Source organism: Ostrea edulis, chromosome 4 (assembly GCF_947568905.1).
Source record: "Ostrea edulis chromosome 4, xbOstEdul1.1, whole genome shotgun sequence".
Lineage (NCBI taxonomy): Eukaryota > Metazoa > Mollusca > Bivalvia > Ostreida > Ostreidae > Ostrea > Ostrea edulis.
This window is the reverse complement of record NC_079167.1, coordinates 16,978,449-16,999,542: the sequence shown is the minus strand read 5'-3', so window position 1 is coordinate 16,999,542 and position 21,094 is coordinate 16,978,449. Positions and strand designations below refer to the sequence as shown.

General features: G+C 36.0%; 1 protein-coding gene across 2 annotated transcripts in view; it reads left to right on the top strand.

Moving 5' to 3' along the window:
• LOC125670187 (integrator complex subunit 1-like) overlaps window positions 1-20,886 on the top strand; it is a 41,579-nt gene extending 20,693 nt beyond the window's left edge. The window contains exons 16-46 of one of the 2 annotated variants that reach the window (XM_056162093.1): window positions 41-132; window positions 843-903; window positions 1,073-1,148; window positions 1,282-1,406; window positions 1,896-2,025; window positions 2,278-2,442; window positions 3,442-3,582; window positions 3,667-3,804; window positions 3,959-4,063; window positions 4,169-4,336; window positions 4,500-4,611; window positions 6,587-6,745; window positions 8,708-8,962; window positions 9,159-9,268; window positions 9,402-9,464; window positions 9,722-9,778; window positions 10,001-10,093; window positions 11,181-11,367; window positions 11,664-11,832; window positions 12,101-12,352; window positions 12,448-12,535; window positions 13,721-13,962; window positions 14,081-14,204; window positions 14,956-15,089; window positions 15,260-15,449; window positions 16,698-16,822; window positions 17,230-17,420; window positions 19,273-19,343; window positions 19,517-19,608; window positions 19,860-19,969; window positions 20,101-20,886. In XM_056162093.1, the coding sequence (XP_056018068.1) occupies window positions 41-132; window positions 843-903; window positions 1,073-1,148; window positions 1,282-1,406; window positions 1,896-2,025; window positions 2,278-2,442; window positions 3,442-3,582; window positions 3,667-3,804; window positions 3,959-4,063; window positions 4,169-4,336; window positions 4,500-4,611; window positions 6,587-6,745; window positions 8,708-8,962; window positions 9,159-9,268; window positions 9,402-9,464; window positions 9,722-9,778; window positions 10,001-10,093; window positions 11,181-11,367; window positions 11,664-11,832; window positions 12,101-12,352; window positions 12,448-12,535; window positions 13,721-13,962; window positions 14,081-14,204; window positions 14,956-15,089; window positions 15,260-15,449; window positions 16,698-16,822; window positions 17,230-17,420; window positions 19,273-19,343; window positions 19,517-19,608; window positions 19,860-19,969; window positions 20,101-20,219 (4,144 nt within the window). In that variant the 3' untranslated portion in view covers window positions 20,220-20,886. Of the gene's footprint in view, window positions 1-40; window positions 133-842; window positions 904-1,072; window positions 1,149-1,281; window positions 1,407-1,895; window positions 2,026-2,277; window positions 2,443-3,441; window positions 3,583-3,666; window positions 3,805-3,958; window positions 4,064-4,168; window positions 4,337-4,499; window positions 4,612-6,586; window positions 6,746-8,707; window positions 8,963-9,158; window positions 9,269-9,401; window positions 9,465-9,721; window positions 9,779-10,000; window positions 10,094-11,180; window positions 11,368-11,663; window positions 11,833-12,100; window positions 12,353-12,447; window positions 12,536-13,720; window positions 13,963-14,077; window positions 14,205-14,955; window positions 15,090-15,259; window positions 15,450-16,697; window positions 16,823-17,229; window positions 17,421-19,272; window positions 19,344-19,516; window positions 19,609-19,859; window positions 19,970-20,100 lie in introns of both variants that reach the window. The other variant, XM_048905212.2, reaches the window with a different exon arrangement.
• The last annotated feature ends 208 nt before the right edge of the window (window positions 20,887-21,094 follow it).

The following is a 21,094-nucleotide window of genomic DNA, read 5'->3' as shown; positions in this document are numbered from 1 at the left end:
CCAGTGTGTTTCAATTCTAATTATGTTGATTTTACTTCAGGTACAAACCACCCACACTGGCAATCTCTAATCTGTACTGGAAATCCTGGGTTATTTTGCTAATTCTAGCTGCATTTAATCCACGAACATTTGGTAAGAAATCACTTTTGTACAATGGTATGGCACAGTCGTGTGTCTTTCTGTTAACTTTTCTGTGTCCAGCTTATAATTCTAACACTGAGAGATTTACAATTATCAATCTTGTCATTTCATGCATTGTAAGGAGAGTGCATGTTGAGACCTAAAACTAGGTTGCTTTGACCTCAATTAGAAATTAACTGTAAGGCACTGCTGTTATATTTAGCACTTGCATTGCTTGTGAGAAGACCTTTCCATTATTACCAAATTTGTTGACTTTGTGACCTTGAAATTGAACTATGACTTACTTTGAAAATTTTTCACTAAAATGTTGTAATCTTGGGCATCAGTGTTTCACAAACACATCTTGTAGCAATTCTCTCAGAAAGCTTGTTTAAACATGTATAGTAATACTGTTTACAGGGAAATTTTTGCTCTATGTTACATGTATTTTTTTTGCCCAAAGTCTTTTTTACAACTTCAAAATAATTAACAAATTTGTATCTGTCCAGTTTTAAATTTGCTCATATCTGATAAGAGCGAAATGGGCAAAATTAAAATGAAGATGAAATTTACCCTGGATACAGTTACATGTAGTGTAGAATAAGCGTTCCTAAAAAAAAAAAAAAAGAATTAAAAGAATAATTCAAGAATAATTGGGAAGCCAACAGTGAGTTTTATCTTTCATTGACCTTTATGCGTTGACTATATTGTATTTTAAACAGGACTGACTGGCTGGAAGAATTATCCAACACTGAAATGCTTAATGGAACAGGTTATGACTGGGTAAGGAAACTGAGTCTATCTCATTGTCTTGAAAAAAAAAATCTGTTACATTTGAAGTGAGAATCCCCCGTCCCCCTTCATAGTTTAGTTTGCTCACATACATAATTAATTCCAACTACATGTAAGATTCCTCAGCGTTGTAGTAAGAGTTTTGTGTGTGTATTTATAGGAACTTTGCATTCCCCCCACCCACAATGGCAGATGATGAATTGTCAGTGGAGGACATTAGCAATAAAGAAAAACAGGTTGGATGAGACCAAACTAACCCTCACATATTTAATCAATTTCGACTGTGTACTCCAATGTTTCTCTGATAAGCACAGGTGTTAGATTGTATTGATCTGACATTTAAGCAAAATATTTCTGCTGTGTTGACAGTTTGCTCAGCAAGAGAGGCAGCAGATTCTGGAGTTTGAGACTCACCTAGCGGCTGCCACCAGTAAAGTTACCATCACAGAAGCCAACAGTCTGCTCATCTCACAGCTCACCACCATGGATCCTAAGTAAGATATAGACAACAGCAGTAGAAAGCTGCTCTGTGAAAGATTTATCACAGTGCTTGCAAATGCCCTGATTTTTATACCCCCCGCAACAAGTTGTGGTGGGGGGGGGGGGGGGGGGGATATACTGGAATCGGGTTGTCCGTCTGTCTGTCCGTCCGTCTGTAGACACAATGGTTTCCGGGCTCTAAAGCATTATCCTTTCCACCTACAGTCACCATATCATACATATGGACTACCCATGGGATGAAGATGTTCCCTATCGATTTCGGGGTCAAAAGGTCAAAGGTCAAACGCACTGGACATCGAAGTAGCAATATGGTTTCCATTTAAATTCTTTAACGGCTTTACCTTTTGGATCATAATACTGAAGTTTATTTATACCTATTAATGACACCCTTTGAGAGATTGGGGTAAGCGGGGGGTATTCTTAGTGAGCATTGCTCACAGTACATCTTGTTTTGTTTAATATGATATATTGCTTGATTTCAGTGGAATAGCTAGAAACCCTCCAACTGCAATAACGGAGCAGCTGAAGCTGTTAAATGACAACCTGAGGATCGGACAGATGCTGTGTAGGAGTCGGCAGCCCGACTTCCTGTTAGACATTATTCAAAGACAGGTGATAATGCCAGAAGAATTCTTATCTTCTGAACATAGTAGATACATGTAGTATACAGGAGGCAATGTTCTTTTACTCAGGGATGTAGATCATAGTTATTTGTTTTATACACTCCATTTCATTCAAAGTTTGTACATGTAACACACGAATTTTGACATCAGCATAGACAAATTGGAATTTATGGAATACATATTCCTAAAACGTTGTTTTTCTGAACTCGGTTGAAGTGCAGTTGTCATTGTATGGTTACAGGGTAGTTCCCAGTCGATGTCGTGGTTGGCCGAGCTGGTGGAGTCCAGTGAGGGGTCTCTAGAGGTCCTTCCTGTTCAGTGCCTGTGTGAGTTTCTTCTCCATGATGAGGAGACTCCCTCTATAGAGGAGGACACTAAACAGATGGGGAAACACAAGCACAAACAGGTCTGTCTGTGTGTCGTGTTACTCCGTGTGCATACACTGTCTCTTAAAATGTTTACTTTAATATAAATCCTTCATGTAAAAACAAAACAGGGACATTATACAGCAAACGTACATGTGTGTATGCATGTACGTGAATGTGTTTATCAGTTTATGTACAGTATTTCATTTGAAATGTGGTACACCGACTTTTAAGTTATAAGTTGAAGATCCTTATTTCAGAGAAATTTTTAGGAATTTTTCATGGACCCTCATATGAGTCGGGTTGATACCTATTTTATAGTAAGAGTTGTATCTCTTTTATGTATATATTTTCTGTACATCAATCTAAATCTTTATAACCAGTAACTTCATTTTAAACACACTGAATGAATATGAAAATATTTTTACAGTTTCATTTTTTTTAACCTATAATTTTACCTCACAAAATTGGATATCTGAAATAGAAATTTAGTTATGAGATACTCCCTGCCTATCAGGGGGTGTTCACTGCCCAAGCCATCCCTCCTGTAGAGGTTGATCCATTAATTACCAAAAAATTAGGTAAATACGGAATACTGATATTAATGATATACTTTATTAATGGTTATCGGGCCTGTTCTTCATGAAATGTTCACATCAAAACTACTATATATTAACTTTAATCAACACGTAAAAACGATGAATTAAATATATATTTGCTAATAAATTACAGTGGTAAGTACTTGGGATTGTTATTTTGCTATTTTAATGATCACTTATTGTGATTTGCTACTGATTAAACGAACATTAACACATTAAAAACACCGTCAAATGTCACAATTTTTAAGATGTATGGAAGAAAAAAATTCTGGCAGTAGCATGTGCGTATAAGTCAGGCACAGACTTTTACTCCCGAAAAACCGATTTACATGTTTTTACGAGTTTATACCATACCTTTTGTTTATGTTCAAGATGTACTTAAAGGTGCATGTAGCATACTACATCAAAGATATACAAACAGTGTGTGTGGCAATCTTTCAGAAACTGAGGAAAAGGGAGCAATTGTTGCATAGGCTCCAGGGATTGGTGTGGGGAGAGAGTGAAATGACCCCCCAGGTTCTGGATTACTTCTTGAAAAGGCTTTCCTCCAATCAAGCTGCCAACAGGGTGCTGGCCATAAGGGTAAAAGTTCACATTTTCGAAATATCTACAAAATTTTCACTTCAGTAGGAAAGTTGTAATCAGCTGTTTTGATGAAATTTTTAGGGTTTATCCATGGTAATTGCTAAGGACGATGCCATGGAAACTGACGACAGTGTCCCTTACAAATGGCTTTGTAAGGACCTTCCACTCATCCCAATGTTTCCTGATGTCTACCCACAAATTACAGAGTCTCTCAGACAGGTATAAGATTTGCTAATGTGTTCTTTTATTCTAGATACTGTACTTTTATAATCATAGAGATTAATTTTTATGTATAATGTAAATGTGTATATACCAGTGGTAAAAGACTGCAAGATATCATGTACCTGTATTTTTCCAAAATGTTTCATTCCAGGCCTGTCAAATAGAAACAGATCCTGGTCTGGTCAGTGCTTACATTATGTTCCTATCACAACAAACCGAGCACAAGAGTCTCCATGATCTAGATGATATTGCATTGGTGAGAATGTTTCTGTTGCATTTGTTAACTTTGAGTGGCTTTGGTTTTTTGTTGGTAAGCTATTCTGACCCTTTAATTAATCATGTATCTATCACTTTTCAACAGGACATAGCCAATTTGATAGTAGACAGAACTACAGTTGTAAATCATATATTGCCCCTGGAAGAGGACTGTAAGATTGAAATGGCTCACCTCACCCTGACAGCATTGCACTCCCTGTACTTCAATTATCTGACCAAGGCCAAGAAACCGAACAAAGAGGCATATTCCTGGGTACGTAGACATGATTATAAACACAGGTAATGGATACATCTCCTAAATATAACTCTTCATGGCAGTGTTTTCTAATGCACTGATCAGGACTGTCACTCATAAAGGATTTAAAAGTATGATCATAAGAATTAGAAAAGTAAAATAAGTTGATGTCTTTTAACAGTCCAACACCCAGGACCAGATCTTGCTGCAGTGGGAAGGAGGAGATTCAGCCACTATGCATGTGTTGGTTGTTCATGCCATGATAATTCTACTCACTTATGGACCTCCGAATGGTAAGTTACTATTGTGATAATTCTACTTATTGACCTCTAAATGGTAAGTTACTATTGTTATAATTCTACTTATGGACCTCCAAATGGTAAGTTACTATTGGGATAATTCTACTTATTGACCTCCGAATGGTAAGTTACTATTGGGATAATTCTACTTATTGACCTCCGAATGGTAAGTTACTATTGGGATAATTCTACTTATTGACCTCCAAATGGTAAGTTACTATTGGGATAATTCTACTTATTGACCTCCGAATGATAAGTTACTATTGGGATAATTCTACTTATTGACCTCCAAAAGGTAAGTTACTATTGGGATAATTTTACTTATTGACCTCCAAATGGTAAGTTACTATTGTGATAATTCTTACTTAGGTAGGTTACTATTGTGATAGCCTTGTTGCCATTCAATATTTGAACCAAAATACTTGTATACAATGAAAATAAGGCAGAAGGTATAGGGGCCTGAATCTGGCCCCAAGGGGATACAGAATAATGCCTGGATGGGGCCCAGGTGGTGAAGCCCTCAGAAGCTCCTGTGTTCTTTGCCTGGCAGAGATTGCAGTCATCAGTAATTTTTTTATCAATTAGAATTATGTAAACTACAAGACCAAGTCCCCTGGAAATTCCTTGGTTTTAGCATGCATGTACATGTATATTGCCTGGTGGGGTTTTTACCTACAGTATACATACATGTAGCTATGTAGCTATAGCTATATTGCTGTAATTTATCAAGGAATGAAATAGGAAAAACTGCCTGATAGCTGTTGTACATGTGCACTGTTTACTTAGGGCTATTCCAGAAATAAATACATGGGGGGGTCGGGAGGCACCTTTTGTATATACCAAGCACCCATAAAAATTTTTTAAAAATTACCCCATGACCCATCAAATTAATAAACTCATTTTACAATGACCCATCTAATTAAAAAAAAAAAACTAACCAGACCCACCACAAAAATATTTTTAAAAATGAAAACGGTACAAATCTCGCGAGGTTTTCGGGACAAACATTCTAGTCAATGACGCGGTAATGCCTGTGCGACATTGTATCACAGTAGTTCTGAAGAAACGATGTCACATCAACAATCAAAGGCATCTATAGCGGGAATGTTTGAAAGACTGGGAGTCCAAACGATGCTATTATCATGAAATGGGTATGGATATGTTTTTCCACGAATCGTTCGTTTTCTAATGGAGCCCGCGCCCGGAGGCCTCTATATCACCTTCACACCGACTGATAAATATAACGCATCGGTACCCTCGTATAAATCAACTAAGGTTTGCCTATTTTTATTAGAAAACGGAATACCTATTGGTTTCAAAATATTCCCAAAATCGATGCACTGTAAACTGTAATAATCTACAGAACAGAGTTCGCCGCCATCACGTCCAAAGGGATCCTACTAAACGCGCCTCTAATTTGAAGAGTGCCGTAATGGAAAGTTATGCGCTGCAAAGAGCGACAACTCGAATAGTTCTATGTTACTTCCGATTTCGAAAGCACGTTTTCAATTTTCCCTCCGACGTTTTGTAACCAACATGACAAGAGCGACAATAAAAATATTCTGAAAACTCAACACCCACGTGGCACAAAATAAAACAATAGAAACTACCCATAATAAATATTTTTTTAACACTCCAACCACGGACCAAATAAAATATGAAAAAATACGACCACCCACACAAAAAAATATCATTTTCCGCCCGACCCCACCCCCCCACCCCCCCACCCCCCCCCTTTGATCATTTCTGGAACAGCCCTTAGCTGTAACAACAATTCTACTATATCCAACAGGAAATAGATAACTTCAGTTGTCAATCTGAATTCTATCTTTAAGGATTTTCATTAGCCTTATTAATGCATGTAACTGAGCACATTGAATACAGCATTTATAACTGTATGTGTATTATATATATAAAAAGCCCTTCCCTCTTCTCCCAGTTGTTATTCTATTGTTCTATTTTATCTAAGGTGAGAGTGACTATCAGGAGTTATTAGACACCTGGTTCCCAGAATCGGGCCAGCCTCCTTCTGCTTTTCTGCTGGACACCTCAGAGGAAGCACTGCTGCTTCCTGATTGGCTAAAACTTAGAATGATCAGGTCAAGAGTTCACCAGTTGGTAGATGTGGGTAAGAAAATAGATTTTCCACATTATCTTGTTTCAGATAAATATACTGATATGTAGAATGCCAGTTTTAAATTAGCTGAGTTTCAGTGAAGTTGGCTTAGCTATCATAATGCTTAAGGAGGTGAAGTAAAGTTCCCTGATCATTGATAAAACACCTCACATGTACAATGTATATCTGATTGAAGCCAATCATAAGTATATGGTTACATATCATGTGAAGAAAATACAAAAATGATGCAAAAGGATACATTGGATGACAGTTATCTCGAAGTAGAAAGTGGCCCCTTAAAGGACACATCGCATGTTTTTAAATTTTTTGATTTTTTCAGCAAAATTAATTCATTTCATGCCTAAAACTACTTTACATGTGTTTTAAATGAAACAGTTTGCGTAGTTTTCGAGTTTGAAAACGATGAAATTCAAATCTTGCCATATGCATATTTTCTTCCGATATTTTACGCGCCATTATCTGTGATGTCATATGCGACCTGGAGCGAGAAGATTTGAAAACAGTTGTTAGCCATTTCATAAACAGATTTGATTTAATTGACAAACAAACAATTATCACATTTACGGCTTGTAAATAGCACTGCATTAGGGTGTTTTGTGCCGTTTAAGGGTGTACTTGCTGTCAGTAGAGAGGATTTGGACTGTGGTTCTTCTCAATTTTTGAAGGAAGGTATGAGGGACAAGACATGAATATTTTTTTGTCGGCACAACGACTTTGCCATAAAAAAACCAATAGAATTTGTCCCTGTATTTTTTCAAACAAGCACTTGGACAAAGACGTAGATAAACTGCAAGAAAATGGTTCTATTGAAGCTATGCACTGTTACATATAGGCCTACGGCATATGCTTTCCGTTCTGCTCTCAAATTCAATACACACTCGCACCAAATGACCTTCACCTTGTAACAACATATAGTCAGAACATTGCTAGCAGTGTCTACCAACTGGTAGTTTTAAAAAAAGAAATTTAAAGATAAAATATAATTGAACTTTCAATTCTAAATAATAAAATATAATATTTCCCAACTTTGAATTGAATTATAATGCTTTCATTTTTTTTTAAGGAACGTGTACATGTTTACAACAACAGCACGCAGCGCTCCCACTTCCTAAGTAACAACGTGTAGATAACGAAAAATAATGATTAATAAAATTGCTTCAATAAAATAATTTAAAAGTATTGTGATTTTCACAATAAGTTTGATCCTTTTTATTATTTTTTTTTTTTCGAAATGCACCCATGACAGTAGGCCTAGTTGTCAATGATACATAATCGTATCATGATTTAGGCCTATCTAACTTCTCCAAAAATAAATTTAATAATAATTGCACTGTTTATTTTAGAAAAGCAACAACGCTAATTACAGTTGTTTACAGAAATGGCATTACTAGATTGTGTTTAGACAGTGATCCCATGTAAACATTATTTACTCACAAATGCAGATTTCATACTCGCTTTCCTCGCTACATTTGGGTCGCTATTTGTATGCACTGGTGGCTAAAAGATATAAGACTCGGGAAATTTGTCAACATCGAAATAAATGTTATCCATGGTAAATAAATTAGGCCCCTAAAACCCGAGTTTTTAAAAATATCTAACACTACTTTTACAACAACTGCAGTGTCGACGAAGGTCGCATATGACTTCACTACCACGTGACTACCTATCTAATTAACTAGGCTTTTTGAAATCGGGGCTTAGATTTAAGTCCGTATTGTGGCAAATTATCGCAATACTTCAGCGAACGAAATATTACAATTAATTTCTATAAGCATAAGGAAGACAAAATGCATATAATTCTGTATACTTTGAAAACATGAGATGTATCCTTTAAGAATTTAAATGTAATGTTTGTTTAAAAGAAAAGACACATGTAAATGCCATTCAATTATTAGATTTGTGAATTTTGTCTCCGTTTACATTCATGGTTGTATTATTATTACAATATGGCAGCTCTTCAAGACATAGAACCGGCTCAACTGTTGCTCTTTGTCCAGTCCTTTGGTATCCCAGTGGCCAGTATGAGCCGTCTGTTTAAGTGTCTGGACAATGCTGTAGCTGCTGACCCTAACCTGATAGAGGAGGCAGTGGACGACAAGGCTTACATGGCTCAGCTGATTGAGATCCAACACATGAGAGGGGTGGTGGGCGGAGACATCTTTTACAAGCTTCTGACAAAATCCTTAGTTCCCAAACCTGAAAGTACAGGTATGTTTTGTCATTTTGATATTTTGACACCCTCTGTCTTTTCATTCATTTTGAAACAAAACGCATACATTGACCCCAAACACTTTTCAAGCACAAGAATTGGCCATTGTTTTTAAAGTTGGTTTGTTATGATTCAATGATAAAGAAATGAATCTTAAAGAAACCTTTGGATGTAGAATATTTTTATTATCTACAGCTACAGATGAAGATGTGGCAGAGTTAAAAGCAGTCAGCAAGAAGTGGTCACAGAGAATGGAGAGTACCAAGAAACCCTCAACTTCTAATGTCACCGATTTAATAGTTCAAGTAATACAGTTGTTAGTGTTGAAAGAGAGTTTTCAAAAACAGAAATGCATTGTGACTGATATATTGCTTACTATGTCCATGACATGAGAATAAGTGTTGATTATGTAAATGTATATGGTAATTTTTTTGGCAGATTTTTAGCCAAGAAGGAGTCAAGAAGAAGGAAGTGCAACAAGAGTACCACAAGCTCATGATGGTGATTTGATTTTTGTATGAATTGATAACACAGTACAGTAAAACATGCTTATAATAAAGTGCTGAGGACAAACAATTCATTATAAACATCATTTGTTTTGTCCAATAAGTTCAGGAGAAGTTTACAATATGTTCACATGAGAGTGTTCGCTGTAAGTGTGATTTCATTATATGAGTGTTCGGTGTAACCGTGTTTTACTGTATCAGTTTGCTGGATCATGTGTATTTATTAATATCTCTTCTATGTATGTTTGTCAGATTTTATCAGGATCAGAGACCGCCACAGCAATAGAAGTTACACAAGTTCTTCTTGAGGTAAGTAATGTTTTCTTATTCTATATCTGTATTAACATTAAACAGACATGTACACTGTATCAACAGAAAAATCATAGAAACAGCAACCCAGCAAGTCAGTTATAACAAACTCTCAGTATAAAACAAAAATGTTGGAATGGAAATGCACTACATGTATTTGTTTTCAGGCTTTTTTGTGTAGGATAACATATTTGTAATTTTTCCTTTCTTTGTCACCTTTAGATGCTAGGGGGGATGCATGGACCTCAATTTGCCAAGATATTCTCAAGGAGCCCTCAAACCTGCTCACTCTTAAAACTGCTGGTTTCCAAGAAAGTAAGCACTATGTATTATTGCACATTTTTATTTCTCATCAAAATATGTTTATCATTTGAAGTTGAATTATTCCCTGATAATGGAGTTGGTGGGGATGATGTGAAGTGTGTGTGTCGGAGTGAATGTTTGCCTGCAAAACGGCAATAGAACATCAGGTTCAATGTTGCGTTTATAGACATACCCACTTGTTAGGGAATGCTTTTCTTTGTAATGATTCTCTTAATAATTTTAAAACATTCGGAAAATACAGTAAAACACACTTGGATACAGTGTACCAAAGTGCTGGGGCTGAACAATTTTGAATCGATATAAACATTACTCATTATATCCAAAAAGTTCATAATAAGTTTTAAACAACAGAGAATGAAAATTACTTTGCTGTAAGCATGAATTCATTATAAGCGGGTTCATTGTAACCGTGTTTTACTGTAAGCATGAATTCATTATAAGTGTGTTCACTGTAACCGTGTTTCACTGTAAGCATGAATTCATTATAAGCAGGTTCATTGTAACTGTGTTTTACTGTAAGCATGAATTCATTATAAGTGTGTTCACTGTAACTGTGTTTTACTGTAAGCATGAATTCATTATAAGTGTGTTCACTGTAACTGTTTTACTGTAAGCAGGAATTCATTATAAGTGTGTTCACTGTAACTGTGTTTTACTGTAAGCATGAATTCATTATAAGTGTGTTCACTGTAACCGTGTTTTACTGTAAGCATGAATTCATTATAAGCCGGGTTCATTGTAACCTGGTTTTACTGTATCTTTATTTCCAAATGATTATATAATATTAGAAGAGACTAATGTACTTTAATAGTTTCATGTGAATAGATGTGCTTAGTTTTTTGTGAATAGATGAGACTAATGTGCTTGGTTTCTTGTGAATAGGTGAGACTAATGTGCTTGGTTTCTTGTGAATAGATGAGACTAATGTGCTTGGTTTCTTGTGAATAGGTGAGACTAATGTGCTTGGTTTCTTGTGAATAGGTGAGACTAATGTGCTTGGTTTCTTGTGAATAGGTGAGACTAATGTGCTTGGTTTCTGTGAATAGGTGAGACTAATGTGCTTGGTTTCTGTGAATAGGTGACCTTAGGAGGTCTTCTGTACAAACTGATGGAGACCCTGTTTAATGAGATTAAAGGTCAGAGATGCATGGTGACCTCCATAGTGAACCAGTACCTCCTGTCCAATAAACCAAATATCCCTGAAAGGAGACCGTCGTACAAATCCGTCAAATCTGTTGGATCCTCAAGTCAAGCTCTTCTGGATGGTATATTGAAAAGTTTTGTGTAGTTTTATTTTGAGATTAATTCAACAATATTATGCATTCTACAATATTAACTCTAAATACAATGTGTTATTTTCTTTGGTTGTAAATTTTATGAAGTACATTGAAAATTTATTTGTACTAATGAATATAATAAGTGCAGAATTAATTTCTTTGTAACTTTTCGAGTATGTACATGTACAGTATGTGTGATATTGTTACATGTATATGTAAATCCATGTAAATTGATTATACATTTACATAAGACATGAATCACGGAATTATTTTCTGCCCTGTAGATCTGATCAGCCAAGTTCAGAAAGATGAAAACAACATGGAGAAGATGATAAAGGAGTGTATGAGGGTTAATACCAAGCCCGACGACAGTCTGTCAGCGGCAGAGACGATGCACCGCACACTGACCGCTGTGGCCTGTAAAGCCATACACAAAGACACTGAAGAGGCCAGGTAGGCAACCCTCCATAGAAACAGAAAATGTACTTAATTTTTGTATAATTTCCATAAGTATTAGACTCCATACCCATAATTTCATTCTTGTCACTGTGTACTAAATCCATATACAAATCAATAACCTTTTCTTAATTATACTAATCTTATACACTATGTTATTTTTAAAGTTGCAGGCCTGATACATGTTTGTAAATAGAAAAACTTTGGAAAAAAGTCTTCGCAAGGTTTTAGAAGTTGAATTCATATTTATTCCAATGTCTTACAGTAACACAATGACTACCTCAATGGCCATTCTGTTTGTGGATTGGCTGGAGCTGTTAGATCCTGAACTTGTTGCCATGGTTCCAGATTTACAGCAGCAGCTTCTGTTTGCTAATGAGAAGTTAAAAGGCCTGCCCAGCCAGAGTGTGGCTCGCAGTAGCCAGCCCTATCTGCTGACCCTCCTCACTCACCAGAGTAGCTGGGCCTCACTTCAGAGGTGCATCAACTGTCTGTTACAGCCTGCGGAAGTCCTCAGGTAAATGATGGCGTTAATATGTGTTAAGCGGTTAATCTAGCTGATGTATTCATGATGCATCTGTGACTGAAGAGTTTTCGTCTTTTTTTTTCCAGATTCAGCCCGACTGCTGTTCTTGATTTTTTATGGGCGTGTCTTCAGATTCCTAAGATTTGGAGAGGAAGAGAGAGGAGAACACCCAAAGTATGACTTGTCATGGCATTTTCACATTGTAGAGCTTTCTGACACCTGTCTGAAGAAATTGAAAGACTGATTTAAGGAAGTTAGCTCCTGAGCTTTTGAGCACAACTGTGCAGTATGCTACAACTAAGTATTTACTGGTTCAATACTGATCCCATTGGTGCAAACATAACATCTATTACTGAACCCTATCCAGTTGAAAAATTTTGTGTCAATTCAAATTTTGAAAGGGTTTGGCAGGGACTATATTTTGCAACGGAAGGATTGATTAATCAAAAAGTTCTAAATCTGCATGGTATTACAGTTTCTGTTTCATCCAATATATCCTCTATTTTTATACTCCTATATGTGTATTTCAGTTTTATAATTTATGATATAAGTAGTTCAGACTTGGAACTAGTTCAAATGTTATAATTTATTAATTTGGTTGATACATTTCTCCAAACAGAACACCGATTCTTTAAAAAACTTTAAATTAATTTACTCGAAATTTTGTGTAAAGATTCAATATTTTCGCCAAGAATCTAAAAGTTTGATCTCCAACCCCCACTTTTTTAAAGTTCCATTTTAAATTTTAATACAAGACCTTGAAAATTATGTGAAATTGACATTACTCCTAATATGTCCTTTTACACTTTCAAATTTGACATCAGGAATTTTTGTCATATATCAAGTGCAAAAAGGTCTCTATTTATTTCCATTACTTGTATTAAACTGGGTTTTTTATAAATGTATTGTTAGAAGACATGATTATGTATCTATTTTATGTAATGATTGATTTGTATTGCTTATGCTGTGTTGACACCAGCAGACAAATCAGGTTTAATGGAATAAATCTTTAAGTGCAAAAAGGTCATGTTTAGAACACTGTAGCTCAATAACAAGCATTGCGACCCTAGATTTTCTTTTTAATTTCCTGATTCTCCTTCAATGTAGAAATCAAGAATACACTTCCCAAAAAAATGACATTACTCCAAATTTCAGGTTCAAACCTCTTTAAGCTAGATTTAATACATGAACATCTTTTTGGCAAACCCTGTGTTTTTGTTGGAAGGATTTTATGGTTAACTACAGAAAGTATCACTGAAATCTCTGATTTACATGTATGTGAGAAATCAAAATTCTCAGTCCAAGAACCTGACATTGTGCTATTAAAGTATTACTTTACTTGAATTTTTCAATTCACAGAACCACACTGCCGAGAATGTCCTTGGTTTGACGTCAGACCAGCTGATAGCATTGATCAAATACATTGTTGAGGAGTCCATTCAGCTGTATCCAGATAAGGAGGCAGACGATAATAAGGTCTCCACAGAGAGACAGAGTAGTATTGCCAACCGGATTGATCTCCTGATGTTGTGTATTGGTGAAAATCACAGGAATCTCCAGAGGGTGGTCACCTTCATCAGAGATATCCCACCCACTAGCAGGTAGACTAGATCAAGTGCTGTATGACTCAAAAAGAAAATGGATGTCTTTTAAGGAGACTATGTGTACAGTAGACATCAAATGTCTGTTTTAATCATGAAGTAATTTATTTCACAGCAGTTATATCCAGTACCAGCAGCTATTAGTTGAGTTATATTCCCAGTGTCCCAAGGTCATTGCCTGGCTGTCAGATGTACAGGGGGCATTTTTTGATGGGCAGTTCTCACAGTCCACCATTACACAGGTACTGTACATACAATGTACATGTATAGCTACTATATAATGACTTTAGAATCATACATTCTTATCAATGCCCAATTACTTTTAACATTCTGATTAAGGAGTTACTCTACATTGTCATAATTGTTGACTTCCTTTTAAAACATAAATGAAAATATTAATATCAGCAATATTTGTCTATTCATTTCATATATCATTGCCTTGCGGAATAGCTCAGTAGGTTAGCATGTCAACTGTTGAATTGTAGATCGCGGGTTCGAGACCAGCAGGAATTTTTTTTAAAAATTCAGAACACTTTTTACTAAAACTGCATTTTTGGACTAAATAAACTAAATTTGAAAGTTTTCAATTTCAAAATATTATTGTATATGTCCTCCACTTTTCATCCATATCAAATTTCTCTGGTGTAGCATTCCTCCTTAAGCATCAACTTGATTGCAGTACATGTTAAACTGTGATCGTTTGAGAGATTAAAATACTGTATGGATACTTGATTTAGCGTATTTGAAATTTGACGCAGTGTTATCTGAGACACTAGTTGGTGTAATCATGATTAAGTGCTTACTCTTTGTTTGATAATGGATGAAATAGAAATTTTCATATTTTAAAACAACCATGAATGATCGCTCTTGCTTCACAGCCAGAGGCTCTTGCATATAAATCTCATTAAAAGAAGAACACACAGTATTTTGTATGAAAATGAGGAAGTTGCACCATAATCTGGTTGTTAAGATGTAGTATTCATAACATTGTAGGTTGACATTGTTTCTCATCGGTTACTAACGTGCCTTGGACAAGCTGGCAATGGCAAAACAGCCGAGGACAAGATGTATGATGCCAACATTGCCTGTCGCAAGCTTGCTTCACAGCATCCTCTCCTCATGTTAAGGTAGGCTAGATTTAATCTTTATTGTAAACACTGTTATAAAAAAACATTCCCTTTTCACTGTCAAATCTTTGGATTTTCTGACATGATCTGATTTTTCATCAGTGATACATTTAACATGTGTGAAATCTATGGTCTGATTCAAAGCTTGAGAATTACCTTTCATTTTACAGACAACTTCCCCTTATAGCTGCTTTGTTGAAGGGTAAGACCCAGTTTACATTTGGAGAGATGAGACATAAGAACTACCTTTTGCTGTTTACTCACATCCTGGGTCTGATGGAGACCTTACAGCCACACATTTACCGGCGGGACTACACAGCCCTGGCTGATGTCATCCACTCCTACTTCTCACTTATCAGTGTAGGTAGAAATTTCTACACCGCATGTATTGTGATTAATGTTCCTGTCAGAGAAATACATGTATAAAGCTTATCATACATATATTATTATACTTCCTGTAAAAAAAGTTAAAGGGTAGGTTAATGGAATCATGATGCCTGTCTTGTCCATTCATCTGTGGGCAGGATTTTGTCGTGAAATTTTTAAGAGACTAGTGCATGGATTTTCATGAAAATGTGTAAGCTAATATTGAGGTCAAAGGAATTTAGTGTATCCCGTAATTTGTGTTCTGGTGAAACCTGGATAATGTTGAAATCCATGTCTTTCTGGTCCTCAGCTATACAACATTTCTAATATTCCCAGGCCAGTATGGATAAGCCCTGTTGGGGTATTAGTCCTGTTAGGACCTCTGTAGTTGTGATAATTTTCAATCAACATAAACTGTGTTTGTTGGTAACTAGTATTTTGTGAACAATTTTCCTATATCAATAACAAAATAAGGGCTGGAATGCACTTTTTTGTTATAGAAGTAAACTACTGTAACAGCAAAACAGGTTTTTTTAGGGTCTCTCTCTCTCTCTACTCTTCCCTCCCTCATGTATTCATGAAAGCGATATTAAACATGCATTAATACATGTACTAGGATTCTGTAATCATTCTGTAATCATCCATTGCACAATCCCAGGTAAATTGTGGTTTGATTGGGGGGAGGGGATTTATTATAGGTAAACCACACCAGGAAAACAATTAGAATTAAGATTAAAAAAGTAAGTGATTTAACAGTGTTCTGAGATTGGTGAACATCCTGTAGGGATCTGGGTTAGAATAGGTCCTTGGTACCCCTTGCTTGTTGTAAGAGGCAACTAAATAGGGAGGTCCTTCGGATGAGACCTCGAAAACTGAGGCCTTCTGTCACAGCAGATGTGGCAGGATAAAGATCCCTCCCTGCTCAACGGCAGTAAGCACCAAGCATAGGCCTAAATTTTGCATCCCTTCACCGGCAGTGGTGATGTCTCCATAGGAGTAAACAATTCTCGAGAGGGACGTTAAACAATATAATGAATTAATCAGATTGGGGAATGCTGATATGTACAGTTGTACATAGATTTTTGTACTTTCAGTCTTTCCTAATTCACTGACACCAACTTTTTATATACATGTAATATGATATTCTGTCAAAATTTTAATATAGATCTGTATTTATTTACATAAGTGATTTAACACCTACACAGTGTACATGTATTTTATGAATATTACATAAATATTAAGGCACATGCCAAAGGGAAACAACTTGGGCCAATTATCCACAAGTACATCAAGTTCCTGTACCAATACACTACACACGAGCCTCAGCAGTCTTCCATCATATTGCAGAAATATGTCAACTTACTCAGGTAAAACTAAATTAAACATCATCTGAATTTATGTAGCTTTTCTTTGTAGTTTTAGATTTAACTTTCTTTGCAGTTTTAGATTTAAGGTACAGTATTTCAAACATTTGCAATATTTCTTGCAAAATTCCTTAATTAATTGTTGCCTATCTTGAATATACCTGATAAGAATTCTGATGAACACAATGAAAATGGAAAATAAATTTGTAATAGCAAGAATTCGATATATCTATCTATATAATCATGTTTCATTGTATATATACATATGATTTTAGTGGTACATTGTATTTCTATGATGTACCCTGTATTTTTAGTGGTATTTCTATGATGTACCCTGTATTTTTAGTGGTATTTCTACGATGTACCCTGTATTTTTAGTGGTATTTCTACGATGTACCCTGTATTTTTAGTGGTATTTCTACGATGTACCCTGAGCTGTCTGTGCTAAAATCCCTTCTGGCTGGACTAACACTGTCCAGACAGTCAGAGAGTAACCAAGGCAACGTGGCATCCGTCACCCAGCCAAGATCAACCTCTCCGTGGACAGTAGGTCAGCTGACACCCTTCCTGGACAGATTGCACATGGCCACTGACAGCGAGGGTGGGTGTCATTTAACATGTTGGAAACTTTAAACATTTCATTCAATCGCTAAATAGAAATTCCACTTAACATATTACGTCATGTTTTCACAGATTGTTGTGTTTATTGTGTACCAGTTTCGTATCTCTTGTACATGTATGTAGGTTATCCTCAAAACCACAAATCTATAGATTGTACTTTTTACCACTTTCTACCAAACATGAAGAGGATTTAATATCTTTAACCGCCATGGTGGTGTAGAAGTTAGAGCATTTGCCCTGCATGCAGAAGGCCAGGGTTCGAATCAAACAGACCTATGTCATGACAGTTCCGTCACCAAACGCTCGGCATCAGGTGTGACTGTCACAGGTCCTCGGAGATGACCTTAAAAACGGATGTCCCGTGGCACGCTAAAGAAACCTCACTGCTCGATGGCCGTAAGTGCCGAGCAAAGGCCGAAATCTGAAGCCCTTCACCGGTCTTGGTGACGTCTCCATATGAGTGAAAAATTCTCGAGAGAGAGACATTTTAAACAAGATACAATCAATCAATGAATAATATCTTCAAATCAAGGGCTACATCCCTTTAAAAAAATTAGAATAGCTTCCAAAAAGTGTGTTCAAACCATGGTCAGGGTCCTTAGAGCAAAGTAGAGGTCCATGAGTTTGCTTGAAATACACTTTATGTTGCACGTTTTAGTGAATATAAAAAGTTTGTAAAACAAAAATTATCTTTTCGTGAAAAACAATCTGATAAAGTAAGCAAGCATCCTTGTGTAAGGTAGATTAAGGTTTTCAAAACAATATCACCCCCCACCCCACCCCCCACCCCCACCCCCAACCCCTTCCCTCAGCTAGAACTGCCAATATGTAGAAGATATAGGAAGAAAAATGTCTCCTCCCAGAACTACAACTCTCCAATTTGTCAAAGTATTATCATTCAAGCATCATTATAATTGTGTATTCATGTCATATCCCCCAAAATTGGCCTCAGTGAATTCTCAAAAGAGAATCAAAGGTTTTGCATAGAAATGTGTCGGAAAAAAACTTGAATGTAACAGTCTATATATAATATTTTGATCCTTATCAATCTAATTAAAATCAGATCTTCTCTAACTGTTACGCTGGAGAAGGATCTGACAGCATTGCGCTTGGGGTCATGTTATCTCACCTTTTACACTTGACTGATCAAATGACGGCTTTCACTAATATGAAAGTTTCACTGTTATATCGGAACATACATGTACTTGGTATTCATCATATGCATGTCAATAATTTCTTAGAAGCACGGGAGAACAATTGAAGATGGCAGCAGCCATGAGCGATGTTAGAACACCACAGAAAATATATTCTAATGATATTGGATGTATATCTAAGATCCTCCTTTGCTATTCCTTTAATGCTGATATTTGGAATATGTTTAAATTGTTCATGGATTAACACCATTTTTTGTGACCTTACAATCTGAATATGCTTCAGAAAAACAATTCCTGATTGGTCCTTGATTCTTTGTCAAGTTATTGGTCGAATATTTATTGAATTATTCATGAGACTGAAGTCAATAACATGACCTCAAATGTATGCTGTCAGATCCTTCTCCAGTGTAACGGTTAGAAAAGATCTGATTTTAATTAGATTGGATCCTTATTGATTTAATTTCTCAGTGAGAGGTAAAACAACTTAGATGCAAGTTGTGACCTATAGGCCTTAATTAGAATTATCACTTGGTACACAATGTTTGAATTCATGCATTGATTTTTCAGTAGTTCATCAGTTTTTTTTCTCATGGTTAATTTTATGACTTTTAGATATACATGTATTGGAAGTTTTGACAGATCAGGTTTTTCTCTCATGGTTAATTTTATGACTTTTAGATATATTGGAAGTTTTGACAGATCTTGATGAAACCTCAAAGAGGAAAGTGGACATTCTGGAACATTTCATTGTAAGTTAGACTGGTGACTAGTAAACATAGGAATATAGAAGTATACTTTCACTTTCATATTGTACATTGCAATCAATGTATATATATTATACATGGATATCCAACTGACAAGAAGTGTATCAAATGACGTGTATTTATGCATTTCTTATCATTAGAGAACTTTTCATTTCAAGGGAGATTTGAAAAAATTATTGTTGCACGCCTCAGATACTGCGAGAAATACAGCATACAGTCTGGTCATGCGATACATTCGACACAATCCTAGGCAAGTATACTCGGTAGCTCATCTGATCAAATCTGGTCCACCATGTTTCTTTCATCAATTTTCGGACATTTGTTAACTTTTCACTTTTCAACTTCTTCAGAAAAATTGGACAAATTTAAATCAAATATTGCACTACGTAACCAGTGTTTTTAATTGAGGGCCCATGTTGTTTCAGATTTAAGAGATTTACTGCAAATGTCACATGAGGATTAGATCGTGCTCATCTAGTTCTTTAATACTGTTTGTTACAGGGCCTCTGAACAGTTTGTGGGCAGTTTCCTACATTGCTTTGATAGTGAAAACCCTGATATCATAACAAGTGCTCTGAAAAATCTCCCAGAGTTCTGTGTGCTCTGTCAAGGTATATTCAAAATCATTGAAAAGTGAGCAAATGGTATTATAGCTCTGCATGATTTTTGTTACACAAGTGCATGTAGTGCACACAATTTGTGCTGTATTTAAAAAATGGGTTTTCAATTTTCTTTTTATTAGATCATGCTGATGAAATTCTGCAGAAATCCTTCATAGTAGGGACGACAACAGCCATTGAGACCAGCAGTTTCATTAGCGAGACCTTACAGCTGCTGAACTTGGAGACTGTACAGATATAACAAGCCTGAACAGTGTTTTACAGTGCAGGTGTTATCTCAAAACAAACAGAGAAAAGGTTATTCAAGTTCTCCCCTCTAGTAGGATGGATAACAATCAAATCAATTCGGGGCCTTCAGGAGGAATTCCGTCAGTGAGATAAATGGACAAATGATTAGATTCAACTCAGCAAAAATTGCATAATAAACTCTCATCTCTTCCTCCTCTCTGTGAGAAACAGAAGTATATGGATTCAATGCTTTGGATCTTACAGAATCAACCTTTTATTAGCTTGTGAAAAATATCCACCAGCTTTACAATCACCTTCATTTTGTGAATGGTTCTTGTTGTTAACCTGCATAATGTGTGTACAGTTTGCATGCTGGGTCATTTGTGAGTATAACTGGTCATGCATGTGTTCTCCAGTGGCGAATAAGAGTAGTTGAGAATAAGAGTAGTCGAGACTAAGAGTGGTTGTGTTGCATTAAGATTATCGCCTCTGTCTGAGACAGAATTGTATGTCTGACTGTCCTGTTACAATTACATCATATATATAGACACGATCTGTTTCATTACATGATAATCATCTCCTCAGTGTGAGACAGAATATTGTTTGAATTTCATTGTTTTGATTGCATTACATTATATTAATGGTGCATATTACTGATGTCAATAAAATGATGAATTACATTGTATTTTCATTAAACAAATTGATCCGGCCCCTCAAAGATGGCAGGAATTCTAATTTCAGAGAATGATACTCCTGTAAAAAAGGATTACGTTGTCTGCTGTGCTGTCTGTGGATCTTCTATGACCCTTTCACAGAATGTGTTTTCAGTACTTTTTAGCTCACCTGAACTGACTTTCCAGAAAGACAGACAGACAGATGTTGGCCATT